The sequence below is a fragment of the Sinohyriopsis cumingii genome, chromosome 3 (assembly GCF_028554795.1).
Source record: "Sinohyriopsis cumingii isolate HCF-2022 chromosome 3, ASM2855479v2, whole genome shotgun sequence".
NCBI classification, from domain to species: Eukaryota; Metazoa; Mollusca; class Bivalvia; order Unionida; family Unionidae; genus Sinohyriopsis; species Sinohyriopsis cumingii.
In genome coordinates this window covers 67,794,845-67,818,527 of record NC_142963.1, presented here as the reverse complement: position 1 = coordinate 67,818,527, position 23,683 = coordinate 67,794,845, and the positions used below count along the sequence as shown (strand labels likewise).

The 23,683-nt window shown below is 34.6% G+C and overlaps 1 protein-coding gene across 2 annotated transcripts in view; it reads left to right on the top strand.

The window, feature by feature from the left end:
• LOC149803033 (ankyrin repeat and fibronectin type-III domain-containing protein 1-like) overlaps positions 1-23,683 on the top strand; it is a 168,930-nt gene that overhangs the window by 58,938 nt on the left and 86,309 nt on the right. Inside the window, exon 2 of one of the 2 annotated variants that reach the window (XM_089952590.1) lies at positions 7,775-7,902. In XM_089952590.1, the coding sequence (XP_089808716.1) occupies positions 7,775-7,902 (128 nt within the window). Of the gene's footprint in view, positions 1-6,477; positions 7,903-23,683 lie in introns of those variants that run through there. The other variant, XM_089952589.1, reaches the window with a different exon arrangement.

The following is a 23,683-nucleotide window of genomic DNA, read 5'->3' as shown; positions in this document are numbered from 1 at the left end:
AGAAGAGGATTTCATTAGTTTGGCTGCTTATGGAGAGCATCTCTTTCGATTGAATGTTTAGTTGAACTATGCAAGTAATAATTTTTCTATACAACATCAGGAAGTCTTTTCAATGACACATCCTTGATAAATTAAGATTGTTTCACTACTGTTATAATGTTACAAGTTTAGCCTGTAAAAATCAGTAACAGAGAAAAAGTGAAGACAACAAGCTTTGTAAAATTCAACAAATAATTTATTTCCCTGGAACAACAATGGAGAAATGGGGAAAAAACTTATGGTTTTAAGAATCAAATCCAAGAATAATCCACAAATTAAAATTTAGAAGTCCTGGTAATAAAATGTTCTAATGAAATTTGAGTTAGAGTCCCAACGAAAAATTCAAAATGGAAGGCGATGATGTATGCTATATCTAGTGTTGTGCCATTGTGTCTACGGTACTTTGTTGTTCAACAGACAATAATATTCTGGTGTTTGAATTCCGAATAAAATTTGAAGAAATGCCTTTGCCCAAGAATTCTGCATGAGCACTGAAATATTTACAAGATAAAGAATTAATCTCTTAGAATCCAAATAATTTGAATACAAATTAAAACATAGCTCCAAACTGGTCACAACAAAACAAACACCTTGACATCAAGGCAAAACCAGAATTTTGAAACAGAGACTGTTTACTTTTAAAGTCATGTATTTCCAGTATGACCTTGACAAAAACCAATAATTTTACTCTAAGAATAAGATAAAAATAGAAAGTTGTTTACTTGACTCACTGGTTTCTGAATCAAGGTCAGGAACTAGATCAACTTTAGGTGTTTACGACAAAAACATTCAGGTCAAACTAATTTCTGGAAAATTTCAAATTCCAGTAAACAAAATTACATTACTCTAACATGCAATGAAACATAAAAAAATTAAAACTTACAAACAGACAACTAAATTAAATCAAATATAAATTAAATCAAATATACATAACAATAAGTAGACAGAATTCAAATCAGTTTCAACAAAGTTTGTTCAGAACATAAACTTAATACCACCAACTTCTCAGGAAGGTTCCATTTTAATAGAATATAAACTTCCTTCACTATTAAAAAAAAAACGACAAGTTTGCACATGGACATTTTCACAGAAAAACCATCAGTAAACCACAGCCAACATCTACGTCATGTGGATTAATATCAATTACCTATTTGTGTTGAACTACATTACTTGTGATAAGAGCATGTTATCTTCTGTGCATGCAGTGTAGCTTAAAGAGCATGTTATCTTCTGTGCATGCAGTGTAGCTTAAAGAGCATGTTATCTTCTGTGCATGCAGTGTAGCTTAAAAAGCATGTTATCTTCTGTGCATGCAGTGTATCTTAGAGTATGAGAGTATGCTGTCTTCTGTGCATGGAGTGTAACTTAAAGAGTATGGTATCTTCTGTGCATGCAGTGTAGCTTAAAGAGCATGTTATCTTCTGTGCATGCAGTATAGCTTAAAAAGCATGTTATCTTCTGTGCATGCAGTGTATCTTAGAGTATGAGAGTATGGTGTCTTCTGTGCATGGAGTGTAACTTAAAGAGTATGGTGTCTTACTTGCATGGAGTGTAACTTAGAGTATGTTGTCATATGTGCACAGCATGGAGTGATACTTAAAGAATATATTGTCTTCTGTGCATGGTTTTGTGTAACTTAAAGAATATATTATCTTTTTTTGAGTAAGGGATAGCTTGAAAGACTGCCTACAGCTGTTTGTCAGTCACTTTGAGTAAAGTTTAGCATAAAAGTACAGCCCAGAGTTGTTTGATGTCAGTCTTTTCAAGTAAGGGATAGCTTGAAATGCTGTTCACAGCTGCTTCATATCGGTTTTTTGTGAGTAAGGAATATCTACTGGAGCATGAAAGACTGCCCTCAGCTGTTTTATGTCATTCTTGGTAACAAATAAACATGATAGCACATTAATTAGCCCAGATATATTTTCAAAACCTATTTTCCTTCAGAGATACAACTAACAGGTATCAGAAGTCTTCCTGTGGTTGGTATTGGTACAAACTAATTGAAGATAAGAGTCTTAACCAGGATATATAGTAAAGTTTAAATTCCTTGGCCCATATTTTAAAGATTTTATCCCAGGAGATTTTTAAAACTGTTTCTATTTACAATAGAAGCTTAGATTCTGTTGCTTCCATTTAAGCTGTTAAGTGTGACAAATTGATAGGTACAAAGTTTGACTAACCCTATTCATCACAACATAATTGCAACTGTCAAATTCTTTAATGTTGATTAGGTAAACAATTTGTACCTGTATTAAGGGAGATAACTCTTTAATGTTTTAAAATGGACACATTCACACCTGTCGTTGAGATACTTGTTAAATGATGGAATCACAGATAATGTCCTTTTTACATTGTTGCAGAAGTTACTCAGTACATTGCATATACATGTATTGTGCAATATCTAAGCTGAATATGATATCAGGGAACAGTGAATGGAAATGGTTTTTTTTTTAAATGAGGTGGAGATTGGACCGTGAATAAAATTACACAGGAATTTGTATCTAAGCCCTTTATGAACTTTTGTCTGATTCCCTATTGTTATGCAAACAAGACCCTCACTATCTGCTTTAATTAGCATTAAGCTGAAAGATCATAAAATAAACAGCAGGATAGCTATGTGTGTATTCCCTTGGGCTGTATTTTATGTTGTTGTACTTCATGTTTATGATTATTTGGACAGGTTTGTCTTCCTACTTTTTTGGTGCTGTTCATTTTTCAAACATTTACCTTTAGTTGGCACCATACAGCCACTATTGTGCTGTAGTGCCATAAAGCACTACTACCTACATTCATAGTATTTACCTGGCTTTTTATTACCTTTTGTAAAGGTTTCTGGGTAAATGTTTTTATAATCATGGGGTATTCAATTTTTGGACAGTACCTAGTTCTGCAACCCTAACAATCAAACAGGTGACATTTGGTAAGTGAATTGCAAATTACATATAAATGTTCCTTTTTTAAAAGTTTTGTCTTTTCAGGTCAAATTTTAACTTAGATATTGCCCTTTTTCCATCAGTATTACATCTCTACAAATTGAGATTCTTATGTAACCAGCATAGCTCAGGAACCAGTCAGCATATTCTGCATTGCAGCCATAGCTATCATTACCATTATACAAGAAAGATTGATTTGGTTGAAGCCCCTTTCAAGCGAATTGTAATGATTTAGGCCTTTAACTGCAATGAACCCATCACTGATGATAGCTCTTGTTACTTTCTTATAGTGGACCGCTCTGGTGGCCTAGTGGTTAGAGCATCTGCCTTGGATGTGGGAGGTCATGGGTTCGATCCCTGGCCGAGTCATACCAAAGACTTACAAAAATGGTACTAACAGCTGCCTCGCTTGGCGCTCAGCATTAAGAGGTTAGTGTTAGGACTGGTTGGCTTGGTGTCAGGATAATGTGACTGGGTGGGACATAATGCTACATGTCTGTGGCATGATGCCTCAGTGCTAGACATCACTATAACCTGCCACACTGCAGACATCATAGCGATATGACTGAAAAATTATTAAAGCTATGTTAAAAATCCAAATCACACAACACACACACACTTTCTTATCGTCATTCTGAAATAAATTGTTAAAATTTCACTTTAAAGTTCATCAGTGCATTCTATTTTGGAATATTTTTGAATAATTTGTCTTTGAAAATAAATCATTAGCAAAACAAAACATGACAAAAATGGTTAAAAGTGAACAGCTATTTTCATCTAAAAGTAACATTACATTTTTTTTATGCCAGTAAAATATCTCTGTATCTGATTAATTTTACTGTTACAGATATAAAAAGGATGACAGTGGTTATAAAGAGAGGTATATATATTGTTGATTGATGAGTAAAATGTTCAATTTATTCCAAGGTTTCACTCTTATTGCAGTTTTCATTACACGCCCACATTTTGGTGGAGTGTATTATGCTGTGACTGTCAGTCTGTAGTTGTCTTTTTCTGTACAGTAACAACTAGTCTTGTGCCTAATTGAAATAACCAGTCACACAAGCATCCAGTCAGATATTCAGAAAATTGTAAGCTTAAAATAATCAGATGAGCAATGGACTATTGTGAAATCATTGCTTCAGAAATACCTCCCTAACATTATCTAAAATGCCATACATGTAGTTTAAGGGCTATAACTGATTGTTTCAATATTGAGTCATTTAATCTGTGAATAAGTTTTTGAAAAAATGATAAAGCAAGGTCATAATGATGTTATGTTATCATTTTAACAAGGTGATTAACCAATTAATTAACCAATGATGGAACTAACTGAATCTTTTCAGCTACTTAACAAGTGTTCTTAAAATTAGAAACTATTTCCTGATATTAGAAAATAAATCTTGAATTATTAAGATAGTTATCATGCTACATTGTCAGTTCATATTTCTTAAATTTTGTTCAAATGTTACAAATTTATATAAATATATTTTGAGGCATTAATTTTTTTTACAGTATTTCTTCATGACATGTCAGTTGTATTTGGTTCATGCTGTTCCTATGTCTTGGGTAGACAGTTAACGTTCCTGTTGAATTTCAAATCAGTAAAAATATTGGAAGCATTCCAAATTCTCTCGTTCGTTCTTGCTATTTGTTCTCTCATTCATTCTATCTCTTGCTCATTCTCTCTTGATCTCATTTGTTCTTTCTCCCTTTCATTCTCTTTCTCTTTTGTTCTTTCTCTATCATTCTCTTTTGTTCTTTCTCCCTCTTTTATTCTCTCTCCCCCATTAATTTGTTCTCTCATTTGTTCTTTCTTTTGTTCTCTCTCTCCCTCATTTGTTCTCTCATTCTTTCATTCTCTCTCTTTTGTTCTCTCATTCTCTTTTTTGTTCTCTTTCATTCTCTCATTCTCTTTTTTCTTTCTCTCTCATTTGTTCATTCTCGTTTGTTCATTCTCTCATTCATTCTCTTTTGTTCTTTCATTCTTTCTCTTTCTCTCAAACTCTCTCATTTATTCTGTTTCTCACTGTCACTTTCTCTCTCTCTACTCCTAAAATAGAAATTCAAGTCCAGTGTTGTAAGAAATTGGTTTTATTATACACGAGGTAGTTCAATAAAGACAGATGTATTTCTCCTGCTTTCTTACACCCTACAAATACAGTAAAATACATGTGCTACAAACATATATAACACCATCATTAGCACAATACTGTTCTGCATGTATACATTGATTCAGCTCCCAATGCTTTCAGTACAAATGACTTACTACATGTATCTGTTATAGTTAATATTATCCATATATATATATATATATATATATGGAACCAAATAAATCTAAATGCAAAGCAATAAGCATATGGACAGAATGATAGGCCCAGAAAAGAATATGCAGAATGATAATTGATTGTGTACTAATTGGAATTTATATGAACAGGTTATTACTGGCATGCATATTGAGAGAGTGATCAAATATATAAAATAAGAGACATTTTCTGCTCTTCCAGTTTGTGTGTGTGCATGTGTGATGTGGATTTTTAACATAGCTTTAACAATTTTTCAGTCATATCGCTACGATGTCTGCAGTGTGGCAGTTTTTAGTGATGTCTAGCAATGAGGCATCATGCTGCAAACATGTAGCATGATGTCCCACCCAGTCACATTATACTGACACCATTCCGACCAGTCCTAACACTAACCTTTTAATTCTGAGCACCAAGTGAAGCAGCTGTTAGTACCATTTTTATAAGTCTTTGATATGACTCAGCTGCGGAATGAACCCACGACCTACCGCATCCGAGGCGGACGATCTAACCACTAGGCCATTGGAGCAGTTTTTGTACCAGTTTTTGTGCAGTGCAAATGCATGGCATAGATTTTAAGATCACTATGCAGTTAAATACTGTGTCAAAATTAAATATTTCCATTCCATCTTATTCCTTATGTGAAACTTCTCCACAATAATAATATTATCATGTAAAAATATGATAATAATAATGTAATTGTAATATTATCATGAATAATAAAAATAGTTGTAATATTACCATGTAAACAATATCACAGGTGGCAATTGAAGGTGATCATACATTTCATCCCTAAGAGCTTCTAGCTGAATTAAAAAAAATATACTTTAAAAAAATGTACACTTTACAAAAGACACACTGACACTGACATAATAATAAATGCAAAAAGTAAAACTTACTCTAATCCTGTGACCAGCACACTTCTGAAACAATCTACTGGAATGACTATTTATCTCTAATACATGTATACTGTTCATGCTATGTTGTTTATACAAGCAAGTTGTAAACTGACCAATTGGAAAGTTACTAATTACTTGTCCTATAATGGAACAAATTAGCATGAACAGTAATCAGGAAGATTCCTTACTCAGAGTGAACAAAACACTTGAACAGGTGATACTGGTTCAAGGTTGCCTAACTGGCTAAAATGTGTGTAAAGTGAGAACAACACAATAATTACAACTGGTGACTTTATTTCAGTTAGCAATGAACACTAATTATATAAAATAATAAAATACCTAATTCTGCCTAATTAAAACATGAATATATACAATTCTAAAATATATGATCCTGCTACATATCAATCTATGCAAGAAATGTGTTAACAAAAATACAAATCTATTCATTCTTGTTTGAAAACAATAATTAATATGACAAAATACACATTTGGAAGCATTATTTGTAAAAGCTAAATCTGTTAAAAGGTCACTGTCCTAAAATTGTTGTAAATTTCATAACTTGTTTCTAGCGATGTAGCATTGCATCTATTAATCGCAGTGGCACAGAATGAAGAAAATTCATGCTGTTTGACAGGTTTTACCTTTAAAAATTATATCATAAAGTGAAATTCATTACTTAGAGTACTCCCTCATTATAAGACTACCTCAGGGGAACCAGAGTATAGTATATAGCACCCTATAATGAGACCACATTATAATGAAGTACACAATACATAGTTTTACTTCTATCTTATAATAGAAAGCATTATAATACCATGCATACTCACTTAAGTTGAATCAAACTGCAAACAACAAAGATCCTGATCTGCAATAGCATAATATGCCTGCAGATTCAGGGTCTGTTTTGTTTGTTCTACTGATTACTCCTAACTGCACAGATCCAGATCTGCTGGCACTGTGTGATGGCAGATATGAGGCTGTGCAGTTTGCATATGGACTAGTCTTATAAGCAAGTATATATGGTAACTGGCCTGGTAGTGAGGGAGAGCTGTATGATAGTCATCATCAGAAGTTACAGTGTTGACAGCCATTGCACTGAACTATTGTCAGAAGAGTTATGTCAGTTTATTTACCTTAGATAATCTACATCATGGGGTAAGAACCAGAGGGTTGTACTTGCATGAGTAAATTGCTGGCCATTCTATAGTTTATTCTGCTCCAGACATGGCACAGTAGTATGTTCATTCTCATCTTAAGTTGCTTCTATTGGAAAATTGATGTTGAATTTGCTTGAGTAGATGTAAAATGGTTTCCAGCAAAAGTTTTATGAGCACAATCCATTAAATCTCATACATTTCTGTTTGCTTCTATGCCCTTTTTTAAATGTGTCAAAAATTTATATACATGCAAATTATATGCAAAATATAATTCTCATAGAATTTATGATCCCAGTTGGCACAACTTTATCCACTAGTTTTCTTCTGTTTATAAATAAAGTGCACTTGAAATTTGTATGTACTGTATATTAATACTGTGGACATTTCTCAAAATTTGACACCAGTTTGCATGACTCTATTCGTATAGTTTTATATCTCTCCAGGCTCGGCTTGGAATTTCGAAGATGACACAGACTCCACGGCCTCTTCAGAGAATATGACAAGCTGCTCTGATGATGTCTCCATGCACAGAAGTCCTACACAACTCTATTACACAACACCTCCAAAAGCGGTAAGTGTAAAATACAGAGAACATGATCCTTTGCAAATCTAGCTGCCTATTTAGGAAAGAAAATTAATGCAGTAAAATCTATCTGTGACAAGATCAAATTTTTCTTCTTAAATCACCGACCATTTCCTAATTTTAGACCACTGCAGAATAAGCTCTTATTGGTGGTATTAATTGCAGGATTTTAAGATACACGTGTTTCAGCGCTGTAGTAATTGACAGTTGTAGGGCATATAGCAGGGGTGGCCATAGCACAGCTTATGAGCCGTATGCAGCTAACGCAAGCCTGTGATGCAGCTCATATGAATACCTGAAATAATTTAATTTTTTAAAATTTGTATTTATATCAAAATTTGCTGAATAACACTGAATAATGTTCAAAAAAATTATTTTGTATTACCATTACTCTTCACCAAAATAAACTCCTCTACCCACTCTGTCTTCAGTCCACTATTCTCACATTCATTGTTTACATGTTCTTGATGTTTGCTAAAATATATCAATGGCTCTTTCCAATATTGCCTCCAATATTGCAGCTCTCAAAGGTTGTATAGTTGGCCGTCCCTGGCATATAGACATGTAGCAATGTTACACTTGTCCATGTACCAATCACACCTTTGTTTGGTTTTGCACTTGGGTGATTTCAGAGACTGAGATAGGGCACATTTACCGTAATCACATGTCAGTTGCTTATTCTTATGGCAAAAGGAAAGTCAAGTTTAGGATAGTTACAAAATGTGATTATTGATACCAGAAAATGTATCTTTCCCACTGTCTGATGAGGTAGAAGAACACAAATTTAGAAGATGATAGACATGTACAGAGAATTTGGTGTTGCAACATGTTCTTCGTCAGCTGTTTTTAATATATTGAAGGACTATTTGTAGTTCAAAAAGGTTTGTAGAAGATGGCTATGCATTTGTTGGCAGCTGATCAAAAGAGACTTCAGTTGAAATCACAAAAAAGCTACTTGGCAAATTAAAAAAAGATGACCAGAGATATTTCAATAGATTTTCATAGTTGATGAAACGTAGATTTACTTTTCTTAAAAACCCGATTCAAGGGAAAATAATAAAGTTTGGATCGTGGAAACTGCACAAAGACTACATGTCACTTGATGCAGTCAGACTATTAAGAGAGTTTTATTTTTCAATGCAAAAGGCCTCGTTGTGCAGGTACCTGTTCCAGACTCTAATGGTGTCTCTGAACATTTTTTGCCTCTGAAGTGTTGCCAGAAGTTGCAGAACACTAATGAACCAACAGTCAGTGCACCTGTACTTGAAGTGTCCATCTACTCTGTGACAATGCACCAGCACATAAATAAATCCACCATTCTGACAGACTTCCCAAAGGCATGAAAACTTTAAATGTATTCTATACAGCCCTGATTTAGCTCCAGGTGACTTTTGGCTAAATCCAGTTATCAAAGATTTGAAAGCCACCATGCAATAGGGAGTGCAGTTTTCCAGTGTATGAACAAGATGCCAAGCAGGTGAATGAGAGAGGCATTGAATGTTGGATAATCAGACAGAACAAGTTTGTAGAGGTGCAGTTGGTGTACTTGGAGGGGATGCACAAACTGTTCACTAATAAAGAACTTGGTTGTACAATGCATATTCAGAACTTTGTAAATACTCCTTATATGTACATATTTCAGAAAATATGATACTGTAATAACTGCTGTACAATAAGAGGAAATGTATGTGGTATTTACAATTTACACAGACGAATAAAATTTGTTCTGTTAGCTGTACTGGTCACAGTCCAGAAAAAACTACAGGATGCCCTGTTATCCATTGCCTGATGTGTCTTTGCCCATCAGCACAAACTTGTTTTTGCAGCTCCTCCTAACTGCTTAGAGGACTGGTCGTGAAATTTGTCACACATTCACCCCCAGGTCTAGCAGGCCCTAAGTCTAAAAGGTGCTTGTCAGCCATCAAATTATCAAAGTATTGTCACATCCCTTTTTTGTCATATCAACAAGACATTTTCACTAAAAACCTTCTAATGATGTCAAGCTGATGATAATTTAAAAATGCTATGACAAGACATGCAGTAAAAAAACACAGCCAGCTTGAAAATGTTATTGCTACTCCTCCTGAATGTAACCAACATGACGATTTCACCAAAAGACATAATGTTATGTCTAACTGGTCCTAAGTGAAAACAATGACAGACTGGCATCCAGTATGGACACCATGTCAACCATCTTGAAATTCTTATTGCTGTTTCTCCTAGCAGAAAGTTATAATACAAATTTTTTTTCTTCACCTGAAGACTTATTGTGAAATTTAGTTCATCCTAAATAAAAATTGTACCTATAACATCCAATATGAAGTTAGTTTTGAGAATCTTGTTATCACTAAAGAATTTTAAAGATTGCTTCAACAATTCAAGGTTAAAATGAAGAAACAGTCTGCGTCAAAATGGAAAGTCATATCGACATGAGATATTCACAAGATGACTTCTTAAAAAATCCTGTTGAAACTAAATGAAAGTGGTACCAGTCTGACTTCATTATGGCCACCATATCATCTTGAAAACCTTGCTACTTCTTCACTTGGATGGATGATCACATCAATATGGGGTTTATGCCAGAATACTTATTATGACTTGGAAGCCATCATGAAAATCTTGTTGCAGAAATTCCTCCTATAGTTGTATTGGCATGGGGCTTTAATGAAAAGACTTCTTTGATGTTTAATTTGCCTTAAATGAAAATGGACGGAGCACTGCCATTTCACCTCTGTCTGCATGAGTTCGAGTCTTGGGTTCAGTCAATGTGGTTATGTGAGAAAGCTTGCCAGTAGCTTCTCATGGGTTGGTGGTTCTTTCCAGGGTTTTCCCAGGTTCTTCCTCCACCATTTATACTGGCTGCCATGTATAGCCCATCTTGTGCAGAAAAATGGTGTTAAACACTACAACAACAACAACAATAAAAATAAATGAAAATGGTGTGGCTCGGTCATTGAAAATCTTGTTGTGTCACTAGTTAAATGAAAATGATCCTGGCATTACATACTATATTGTCGTGACAACAGCCTTCTTGAAAATCTTGTTACTCTTGAAGGCTGTGTCATATCAGCATGGGTTTTAAACAAGATGTCCTGTTGCTTGTAAATTAATGCAGTGTAAGTTTTACATCCAGTATGAAAATCATGTTACCACTACTTTTTCTGAGTGGAAAGTAATGACTCCAGCTTTAAACAAGAAAGATTTCTTAAAATATATAGTTGGTTTTCAACAAAAATTGTGCTGATTTTAGCTCCAATATGGATAGAAAGGCAGCCAATTTTAAATTCTTGTTATAGCTACTTCTCTTTAGATGGCTGTGGCTTTCACAAAAAGGCTACTTTAGATATTAAGTTGGTCCAAAATGAAAATGGGCTGACCTGTTATTCAGTGTGGACACTGTTGCAGCCATCTTGATAATTTCATGGCTACTTGTCCTAAACAAAAGGTCCTGTTGGCATAGGGTTTCACTTTAAGTATGATATCAAGTTTTTTCTTGATGAACATGGTGCTAGTATGACATCCAGTATGATTACCAAGTTGACGATCTTATGAATATAGTTACTGCTACTTCTCACGAATTTATGATCATATCAACATAGGGTTTTCACCAAAGATTTCTTACAGTGCCTAGTCAAGTTTTGAAATGAAACTTATGCCAGTGATACATAATATAAATCCAACATGATGGACATCTTGAAAAGCTTGCAAAAGATGAAGAATATCAGAGGTGTTCCTCAGCAGTTAATTCCTGGACACTCTTGTCTGCCATTAGTGTGTCATTTTCTTCAAGGGACTATATGGATTGCCAATAAACAAGGCAGCACATATGTACAAATCACTTTGCTCCCCAATAGTCTGTTAAGAGTTATTGCCCTTTTATCCTTGCAGCTGAATACAGTGTAAAACAGAACCTTGTCAACACAGCTTGTATTCATTTTTGTATGGATTGGTGTGAAACTTTATACATTATATTATTATAGTCATCATTGAACGAGGTAGATACAGACAAATCTTTGTGTTTCATTTATTTTTGTAAGACTTATTGCCTCTTTTTACTTGTATCTCATGTATGACAGAATTTTGTTTACACATCTTCCCTTACAGTTTTCAGATGACTGCTGTAGAACTTGTTATATAACATTGTCATTGTTAGAATATATCCATACTGAGCAATCATTTGATTTGGGGTTCAGTAGAAGTTTGGATATATTCATGAAAGAAAATTGCTCACCATTCTTTTTGTTAACATTTCTGAAACTATTTTACCATTGTCTATGCACCAAGCAGGTCCCACTGATGAACTCATTTTACCAGTTCTAGAACTATTTGTGGTGCATACAGTTTTAAAAAGTTGAAGTTCTTAGGGATAATAGTTTTCCTTTTGAAAAAAAAACATTCTGCATTATTACATTTTTAATATCAGTGCATGGTAGTGTCATCAACAGTGATTTTTGGTAGAGATCAAACAAGTACTGGTACTTGGATGACAGTTCAAGTATTAGCAGTATCAAGTTACAAAATTTCGTAACCAGTACATTGTTACCACCCACCATGCAGTGCCTTGTAAAGCAAGTGTATTTAGTAAGCTGAGTATATCTATAAACAATTTGAAATTGTATATAGATTTTCTCACTCTCAGCCTTTCCTTCATAAACAAGCTCCTTTAAAGATGTATTGAAACAATGTGCATGTGCCCAAGATGCAGTTAAGTGCTATGCAATGTAACCATAATCTGCTATACTAGGTATGGTACATAAGGGTAAGTTGGAAGCTACTCCAATTAACATTGTTGTTTTTTTGGTCCTGTGTTGTAAACAGTCTGAAGATTACAAGTAGGTCTGTAAATTATTTGTTTCTCTTGAGATAAATTGAGTTGGTTTTTATAAGTCAATTGGTAACTTACAGTCAGCTTCTCTTATAGCAGAAAACCACCCCTGGTACTGACATGCCTTAGTTAACATGCCAGAATGGAAAACATAAAGGCTGCAATCTGGAAGTTTTTAAGCTTCCATATTACAAAAACAAAGACAATTTGTACCTTCTGTGAAGTAGATCTTTTGGATAGCAGAGGAATTTCTATGAGAAATCAAACACAGCTGAAATGCAAAAGTTTTAATATCTTTAATGAAAAAATCACTTGGAAGAGATTTGCCTCTCTTAGTTCCAGAGACCAAAGATATCTAATAACCAGACAGCTAATGCACTGAACTGCACAGTTAACCTTCATCCTGCTAGTATTGACAGTGGGGAGGCCAGTTTTAGAAGGTAATTCTGGCTGCCCTTATTCCATCATACAAGAATCCATCCTGACATACCCTACTGTATCAAAATACTTGCAGTCTATTCCTATGGACAATTGTAAGACAACAAGGCTGCATAATATATCAGTAAGAGCTTGTCTGGATTATGCAAATGTTGACATTCTCCTATCTCTTAATCAAAACATGAGACCTTGGACCAGCTGTTAATTTGTATAGCTGATAATAGCAAACCAATGACCTCAGCTCTACCCAAGCTATTTGTTTTGCAACAAGTCAAGTCTTCACTGAGTCTGGTGGCCCCAAGCAGCCAAGTGGTCTAAAGCACTCACAGTTCTGGATCACAGCCATCTCACCTCTGTCTGCATTTGTTCCAGTCTCAGGCTCAGCTAATGTGTGTACCTGAAAAAGCCTGCCAGTAGCTTCTGGTGGGTCAGTGGTTCTTCACAGGGTTTTCTAAGGTTCTTCCTCCACCAGTTATACTGGCTGCCATGTATAGCCTATCCTGTGCTGAACAATGGTGTTAAACCCTTCAACAACAATGACAAAGGCTGACTCATTTGCCAAATTTGCCAAAACATATACATTTTTAAAGTTATGTGTTCTGTTTTTATTGGACAGTATTTCAAACTCTTTATTTTCTTAGAAAATAACATGCTTCTGCTAAAATACTGCTGGACATTTTGCTATATAAATAAACTCTATCATGTGTTCATCACACATTTGTGGTCAAGGAATCTAAATTTGCTTTGTTGTTGAAGGTTTGTTCATTGTTTAAACCTCCAGTATGCATATTCATATTTTCTTACGACAAATCTCAAGTGTGTTATAAGTCACCTGAGTTCAGGTATGAGGTAAAGTGCCCATTAAATTGGGGTGGGAGAAGGGACCTGACACAGAGGCAGCTTGTTGTAATGCCTAATCATTTCTGAAAAAGTGCCAGCTGCAAACTGCACAGACCCAGATACGCAATCACAGAATGTACTGGCAGAACTGGGTCCATGCAATTTGTTAAGAGTTATCAGTTAAACAAACAGCATAGACCCAAATCTGTGGGTGCATTATGCTATGGCAGATCATGATCTTTTTTGTTTGCAGTTTGACTCATCTTAATAAGCAAGTATAGATGGTATTCCCTCTGATTGCCCATGTGTGGAAAATTATGTGTATCTTAGTGGCAAATGAATTTAATTTGCAATCTGTATTTAGTCAGTGAGATAATGATGAGTTATATTTAGTCAGTGAGATAATGATGAGTTATGTTGTATTGGTGCAGACTTTAGCCATATATCCAAGCCATGAGAAAGACCACTCTTGTGGCTGAAGTGGTTAGAGCATCGGCCTCAGATGTGGGAGGTTGCAGGTGTCAAGATAATGTGAATGGGTGGGACATGATGCTACATGTCTGCGGCATGATGCCCCAGTGCTAGACATCACTATAAACTGCCACACTGCAGACATCATAGTAATATGACTGAAATTTTTTTAAAGCTACATTAAAAATCCAAATCACACACACACACACACCAAGAGGCCAAGAGAAAAACTATGCATGTTTCCTATTGCACTGGTTTTAAAATTAGGATAGGTAGGTTGTATTTGTTTTAAACATTCTGTATATTTCGTGTGATTTTTAAAAAAATTTTGTATCATGTAGAAAAAAGTGCTTGGGTTGGCAGTGAGACAGTTGGATGACTGGAAACATTTTTTTTTTGTTTGGCTTGATGACCTGCTCACTCAGTATTGGTCTATTCTGATTTACCAGGATTTAAAGTAAAATCAGTTTACCTACACCATCGTTTTCACTTAGGGTTTACACCAACACATGCATGCATGCATTCACACAATACAAACCTTATTTTCTTCTTTTGTCAATAAATGTTACAGTGACTAGATTTTAGAGCTTCAGTAAGTCTGCAATCTTGTCAAGTGACACTCCCTACATGAGGTGCTTGTGACTGATTAACCAGTTAGGTTAAGGTATTGAAGATAACTGAGTAAAGAATTAACTAACCCTTTCAGCCCTAATTCTTGGTGAAGTATAAATGTAAAACTGTCATCATCTGTTCTTATTTGTAACTTGCAGTATTTCTTTATAAAACAGAGATTACACTAGCATAAAAATACGGGCCTTATCATGGTTACTGACCAGAACTGAAAGTAGATAAACTTGCATGCATTACTAACCATTACATTTCTTCACTAAAGTTAGCATTATATGTTATATAAAGGACTCTAAATGAAAATATTATTATACTAAAGCTGATCCAGATCTGGTCATCCATATTTACTAGTGACAGGAACCACTCCAGTGGCCTAGTGGTTAGAGCATCCGTCTTGGATGCGGGAGGTCGTGGGTTCGATCCCTGGCCGAGTCATACCAAAGACTTACAAAAATGGTACTAACAGCTGCCTTGCTTGGCACTCAGCATTAAGAGGTTAGTGATAGGACTGGTTGGCCTGGTGTCAGGATAATGTGACTAGGTGGGACATCATATTATATGTCTGTGGCATGATGTCCCAGTGCTAGACATCACTATAAACTGCCACACTGCAGATGTCATAGCAATATGACTGAAAAATTGTTAAAGCCACGCTAAAAATCCAAATCACACACACACACACACACACACTAGTGACAGGACCTGCAGTAGATCATTTAGTAGAATGTTGGACATGTAATCCAATGGTCATAGGTTCGATACTTACTCAGTCCAGCCCGAATCAGCCATTTCATTGTGTCCTTGAGAAAGACACTTAGCTCCCATGTCCTCAGCATGATATTAACCAATAATGTGTTAAAAGTGCTGTTCAAGTTCAAGCATGCAACAGCTCACTCATGAACTGTTTACTATATATACTCACTTATAAGTCGAGTCCAATTGTAAACCATGCCAACCCAGATTTGCCATCACATAATGCACCGCCAAATATGGGTCTGTGCAGTTTGTGTAGGACTAATCAGTAGAACAAAATGCATAGACCCTGATATGCAGGCACATCATGCCACAGCAGATCAGGATCTTTATTTTTGTAGTTTTATATAAGTGATTATAGATGGTATAGATGTACAAGATATTATTATCAGTTACTTTGTTCATCAGTAGGGCACCTATCAAGAACACTGCTGTTTTCACATTTTTTATTTAAGATAATGTCCATTATGAAATTAACACTATGCATATCTATCGTGTAATAAGACCTAAATGAAAATGGTCATTGTCCATTAGGTAGTTTGCTGTCAGAGTAAGCTTATGCTAAACTCTGTGCATGATGTGTTGACACCTGTGGCGAGGTGCAAAGGAGGCAGTCCATGCTTGTATTTGGTCATGATGTCCATCATATGCAACTTTTGCCAAATGTAATGTCCTCATTAGACATGTGTCTGGTATGTAAAGGACATTTATTGAAATGATTATCATTGGGAATCTCTGAAAGTGTCTGAAAGAGCATTCACTTTTTTTTAAAGGCTAGCTGATATGAGTTGTTTGATGGTCACTCAAATCATTCACACTCAAAAGATTTACATACCTGTATGTTGTAAGGATTTGACATGTTTTACCTTGATATTCTATTTTATATACCTTTTATAGAATGAAACATTATTACATTATTTGATCTTGTGCCTCATGTTTGCAATTCTTTATAAGGGTTTATTTTCCAAAAGTTGTGATCATTCTTTACATTTTTTAAAATTTACTTTTAATTTGGAACATAAAGTCACATTTGTGCTGAGGTTCCTTTAAATGACAATATTGATAGATAAATATGCATTATTTAGTCCTCTACTTAACGTATGTGACATTATAGAAAATAAGCATTTTCACATCTTCATGATTTACATTTTATCTTGAACACACACACACACATACATACATACATACATTTATGTTAATAGTGAAACAGCATCAAGAGAGTGCATAAGGGAATTATGAATTGGCAAAGAATGCAGTGGGCTTGTAAATCCTTATTCATTCATTAATTTATGGGTACTGTAGACTGGTTACCAATCAGCAGATACTAAGAATAGAAATTTGGCTTTGTAATGGGCATTTCTCATTGATGAAAATCTATAAATTTTGTTCTTTGCGTTATTTTTAGCTCCATCAGATGTCATCTTGAGGCGAACTTGCCATTACAAATCCCACATGGGACAGAGAATGTATTATCCATCACATTTTTGGGTTTCCCAGTTGTCATTCTTACCCAGAAAAATGATGTATTGCTGACAAAGAAAATTGAAGGAAAGAGACAATATTATTGATTTCCTATCCTAGGCTTGGTCAATTTTATTAACAAAATTTCTGCCAAAGCTTAAAGCAATTTTCATGTCTTGTACTGCTGCATTTTAATGTTCAACTGTAAGTGCTAAAATTGTTACAATATTTTCCAGTAATAATGATCTAATACATCTAGAGCAACTTTCAGGGACATAGACTTTTATTTCTTTTATTTATTTATTTGTTGTGGTGATTTTTTTTATATGTCTGGGGCCAAAATAAAAATAATTAAGACATTTTTTATTTGTTTCAGGAATATTTCCATTTTATCGTACAGGACAGTGATATTTTCCTATTGTTTTGGTTGTCAGATGTGTGTGTGTGCTTTGGATAGTGTTTGTATCTTCCAGTACATGTAGATCCTTAACTCCATAAGCAATTCACAGATTCACTTCATATTTGAAACATAACATCACCACATGCTCCTCTTCTGTTAAATGTTTGCCCTTTGGTCAATTGAGATTATGGTGGAGCCATTCATCTGTCATTATGGAAGGGCCATGCATCTGTCATGCATCATTCATCTGTCATCAGATGCTGTTTTCAACTTCTCATCAACCTAATGATGATATTCAGACAAATTTGGTAGGGAGCACCATGGCATCAAAGGTTCTAATTTGTACAAATGATGCCTATCTGCCATCACATATGACTGTTATTATTAAAAATAGGAAAACCTTTTTAAAAAACATCTTTGTCAGAAGGTGGTGATGATGTGTGATATCTCAACCCTTATGGTGTTTTAGTTGTGGTTTCTAGATGATTAACCAGTGTTATTGCCAGGATCTTGTAAACAATAAAATAAAATATTAAATTAAGGGATTGAATAGCAGAGATAAAAAATAAAACAACACAAGTCCTCCATAGGTAAAATATAACAATTCAATCTACTACTTAAACAAAATGAAATTGAGCATGGCATTTGAATGATTCACTTTCTCTTAGAAATGGAGTTATACAATTTATGCACAATTCAATTAGCCATTCTGTTACACCAATTTAAACAAATTTCATTATAAAACTGAGTGACTGGCTGAGCTCAAATTGCCAGCATGTCAGCATCACTTGGTTGCTTCTGGTCTTTTCCAAACCACTGTTGGTGATACATGGGCATTGCCATATTTCTTTTCCATCTCTCTCTTTCTTCATTGAACCTCTTCTGGTCACCAACCATCTTGGTTGTAGACTGTGCTCTTTGCCACTGTGCAGTATGGGTAATGAGCTATTTTTCTTTCAAATAACTATATTACTCAACCTAAATAAACAATATTTCCACTCTTTTCAAATCAGATATAGTCAATTATAATTCAGCAGAACTAATCTATGGTCAGTTCACATCCTAATACACACTCACAAACTTATTACTATAATTTTAAGTCTTTTCTAGCTGCTCCGTGCATTCATGCTGGAACCATGACATAATTAGACCACTTTGATAACTATTACTGCATCCCTGTGGGTTGTAAATCACTAGCTGATGATGTTGGTCAACATGCAGCCTTTATGCTAACACCATCGATTCATGGTTGAAAAGAATATTCAACTTAATTACATAAATGAATGAATGGACATCATCCTTGACTCAACTACATTACTTTGCTAATTAGTGATTCATGGACATAGACATAGAAAAATCAATTTGCATAAATGATACACATCATTTAAGACATCAATTAATTCTCACAATTTGTATCATGGTAATGCATGAAATTCATACAATACATAATTTCTGCTACATACAGATCTCTAAATCCAAGTACATTCATATCAATGAAATGTTGTTTGACATCCTAGAATGCATGAGTGATATAACACTCACAACAAATGAAGGCAAACAATTAACTCCTGAACTCAAGGAAAATTGTAGCATGAATTTAAAACAAATAAATTCAACAGATAATTGCAAACTTAAATCAATAAACATATTGTATGCAAATGAGACAATACTTGTACCTTCCCAAGCTCTTGCTTGCTTATTATCAGAGAATTCCCTATGTCTTTTGTCTGACTATGGATCTCTCAAATTTCCAGACCCCCCTACCCTTGGACATTTTATTTAATAAGAGAAATTACTCATTAATTTCTGGCTTCCCTCTAAACTTAGACTGACAATTTTATGAGGGGAATTTCTTACAACCTTGAATTCAGTCTGGGAACATATACACCCTAGTTTAGCTTAGCCAATTAGGATTACTTTCTCTCACTACCCAATAATTTTAACACTCAAATCAAAGTCAAAATAAACCTCTCTAGTTCGCCCTTATTAACATCTATTCTAGAAATTATCATTTTATGACATCTGTTTCAAATGGCCCAAGATTTCACAAAATTTTCCTCTGGCTTGTATCAACTGTCATTTTTTACTATTTGACCTTACATTAACATTGGCCTCTATTACATCTGTCAGACCTTTATAGAATGGACTCTAATTAAAATCACTTATGCATCAAAAAAATATATCACATCGTTTGCAGGCAAAGGTTTAATGTAAGCCTCGCCTATATGTCAGTACTAATGGTTACGTGTCATGCTGACCATGACAGAACATATTGCAAAATTTTCTCAACAAAATTTTGCATCATCTTAAAAACTGCTAAACAGAAGTTGACCAAATTTTACAGAAAGCATAATTGCATTAAGGGCTTTTAATTTTTTACAAATGGTGCCACTCTGCCCATCAAATATACCTGCCACTATTAAACTCAATAATTTATTCATGATTTTTGACAAATTTTAACAGTATTCTGGCCTCATGCCAATAAGTTTGTAGAAGTTGCGCTGTTCTACCATCAAATGTGGCCATTACTAAAAATATGTAACTTTTAAAGAACTTCTCAAAATCTGCATAACAGAATTCAACCAAATTTGACAGAAAGCGTTTTTACGTGCAGGGCTTCCAGACTGTTAAATAGTGTACTGATCAACCGTCAATTGTAGCCTCTGTTACAATGAATAGAAAACATTTAACTTTTTCTCAAATACGAAGAAAAATCTGACCAAAATGTGATAAATTATTCTGGCATAAAGAGTTTTCAGATTTGTACAAATAATGCCTAGTCTGCTATCAAATATGGCTATGATTACTGAAAATAGAACAATATTTTAATGGCTTCTCTAAAAGTGCTTAACTGAAGGGCTTTCTAGCTTTGTACAAATGATGCCAGTGCACAATGAAATGTGGTCACATTACTCAAAATAAAAGAAAAAAAACATTCAAACAACTTTATGTCAAAACCATTAATAACATTTGACCAGCTCTGACAAATAGCACTCTGATATATTAAAGTCTTTTAAAATATTAAACAAATGAAATGTTTCAATATGGATGAAGATATAAAAAATAAGAAACCTTGAAACAGTTGTTTTCAAGTTGAATGCAATGAATGACCTTTCTATTAGGAACATTATGCTGACCCAGATTTCTTGGCCACCTGCTCTTGCATTTGGCTGTTTAGGGAAATCTTGATCAGCAGGCATGGGTTACCTGGAATTTTTTACCTTTAGTTTACAGCCTATCTTGGAATTTACAACTCTGTTTGTTTCATGTGGTATACCTGTGATATTATTGTATTACTGGATTATGTTTATTTATTTCAAATGTAGTTGTTAAAAATGTAATCTATCATGGTTGTTATTGTGTTTGTTTCATTTAAGCACTGTGAATTTACTTTACCTGCCAAAGTAAGAAGTAGACAGTGTGCTAGGATTGAAAAGTTGCTGCATCTTTTTAATCCACTGTACAAATTATCTTATTAGAATGTTGAAAAATCATACTGAATCTTTCTATCCATCCATTTATCTGTCTTACCTTTGCTCAAATTTTGTATGGTAAAGTTGGGTCCCCATGTACTACTTTCCTGTAGGATTAAAAAATACTGTCTTGATGCCTCCAGGTGATCATTATGATTCCCATAAACGTTGGTCAGTATGACCTATATTTTGTGCTTCAATGACTTGGCTTAATGTTTGTATTGAAGTCTGAATCCTTGTGTATGGATATGCCTCAGCATACAACATTTTGCTAAATGACAGGCGAGAACAAAGTTAGTCCAGTAGATTAAGTGTTGTTAAATAAAATGTAGCCATCTTTTTGGATGAATCTTGAAGCATACAACTATATTGTATAAATATACATGAAATTTTGATTTGTTGGCCTTTTGGTCAGGAATAATGTACAGACTACAGGTTGAGCAATCGTGGCCCTGAGTGTCCGAGTGGTCTAAAGCGCTCTCTGTTACGGATCACTGCCATCTCACTTCACGTGAGTTCGAGTCTTGGATTCGGCTAATGTTGGTATGTGAGAAAGCTTGCCAGTAGCTTCTCATGGGTCGGTGGTTCTTTCCGGGGTTTTTCCAGGTTCTTCCTCCACCATTAATACTGGCTGCCATGTATAGCCTATCGTGTGCTGAAAAATGGCATTAAACCCTACAACAACAACAACAATAACAAAAGGTTGAGCAGATAAATGGCTCAGCCCAAAAATCATGTATATCTTTGACAATGAGATGTTTTGGATGAAATAATTTAAAGTATGCTTTACTTCTTCACCTCTTGGTCAGAAAATGGTCAAGCTTACTGGTACTTTTACTACCAGAGCATATATATTGGACTATTACAGGCAGTGAATCACTGAACTGTAACCAGCCACCCTTCAACAATATAGCATACAGTAGGAACTAGGTAAGTCCAGTAAATTTCTCTAGCATCAACATTAGCAAACTCCATAACCTCATGCCAGACTGCAGCACTTGGATAAGTTTATTTGTAGGCCCATATAGTATCCTGCTGTCTGTATGGTCAGTTGGGAGTTGAAAAGTACAAGTTGTTTGTCCTGCCACTTTCATTATCAGAAACAATCAATAATTCACAGAGGTTTGTTCCCCAATGTTTGTGAGAGTAAACTTGATAATCCAATATAGTATAGACTGCATACCTGGCCAAGTCTAATAAAACTGGATGGTCCTCATTGGATATATTCACTTTTAGGTCCTCACTTTACAGGTATGTTACTTCTTTCTGTCACAACATTTTGTTTCTCTCTGTATATGGTTTATCACACTGTACTGCATGTTAGTGGTGAAACTTCTGCTGAAATGATGTTTTACTTAATTTCAATCACTTTTTTCACATTAAAATTTACTTAGTTGGAAGTCAATATTTTGAACTCTGAAACAAAAATTTACATAAATATTTAAATGTTATGAATTAATGAATATATCCCACAAAATAGAATGGAAATATTTTTTTATATAGAAAAATGAGTTTTAAATGTTGGAAAACATGTACAAGGTCCAATAATTATGGTTATTTTAAGTATGAAATATGAATTATATTTGTATACATGTACCATAAGGTATAGTATATAATTTTAACAGGTTTTCTTTACATCTGAATCATATCCATGAGTTTACAGTAGGAACACTAATAATTTTGGAGATTAAAAGTTTACAGATCAAGGTCACTTTGACTGAAAGAATAAACATGCACTGAGCACATGAACTTAGTTTTCCATTATGGGTCATTATTTTACTGAACTATGTTGATGTCTTGTACTTGGGATGAGGAAGAATCCTTTTGAATTTGAGGCAGAAAGGTCAAAGACCAAGGTCATTTGATTTAGAAAGAAAAATAGTTTCTGCAAAATAACTCTATTTGAGCACATTACAAACATTGAACAAACTTTGTGGATGGCTGCAATTGTTGGGGTAAAGAAAATATCTGTTAGTTTTGGAATCAAAAGGTCAAAGGTCATGTTTACTGATGGAAAGAGGAGAAAGGTTTCTGTATACAAATATCATTATATTTACTGAGAAATATTAAACACTTGATGGGCATGTAATGTACTGTTCACAGTACTCATGCTGACTCATTCTTTGACTGCTCCAGTAGCCTAGTGGTTATAGTGTCCACCTCGAATACGGGTGTTCGATCCTCGGTTGAGTCATACCAAAGACTTATAAAAATGGTACTGACAGATGCCTTGCTCAGTGCTCAGCATTAAGAGGTTAGTGTTAGGACTGGTCATCCTGGTGTCAGGATAATGGGACTGGGTGGGACATCATGCTACATGTCTGCAACATGATGCCCCAGTGCTAGATATCGCTATAAACTGCCACACTGCAGACATCATAGCGATATGACTGAAAAATTGTTTAAGCTATGTTAAAAATCCAAATCACACACACACAGACTCATTCTATGGCCAGTAATATATTAAAAATGAGTCTGGTA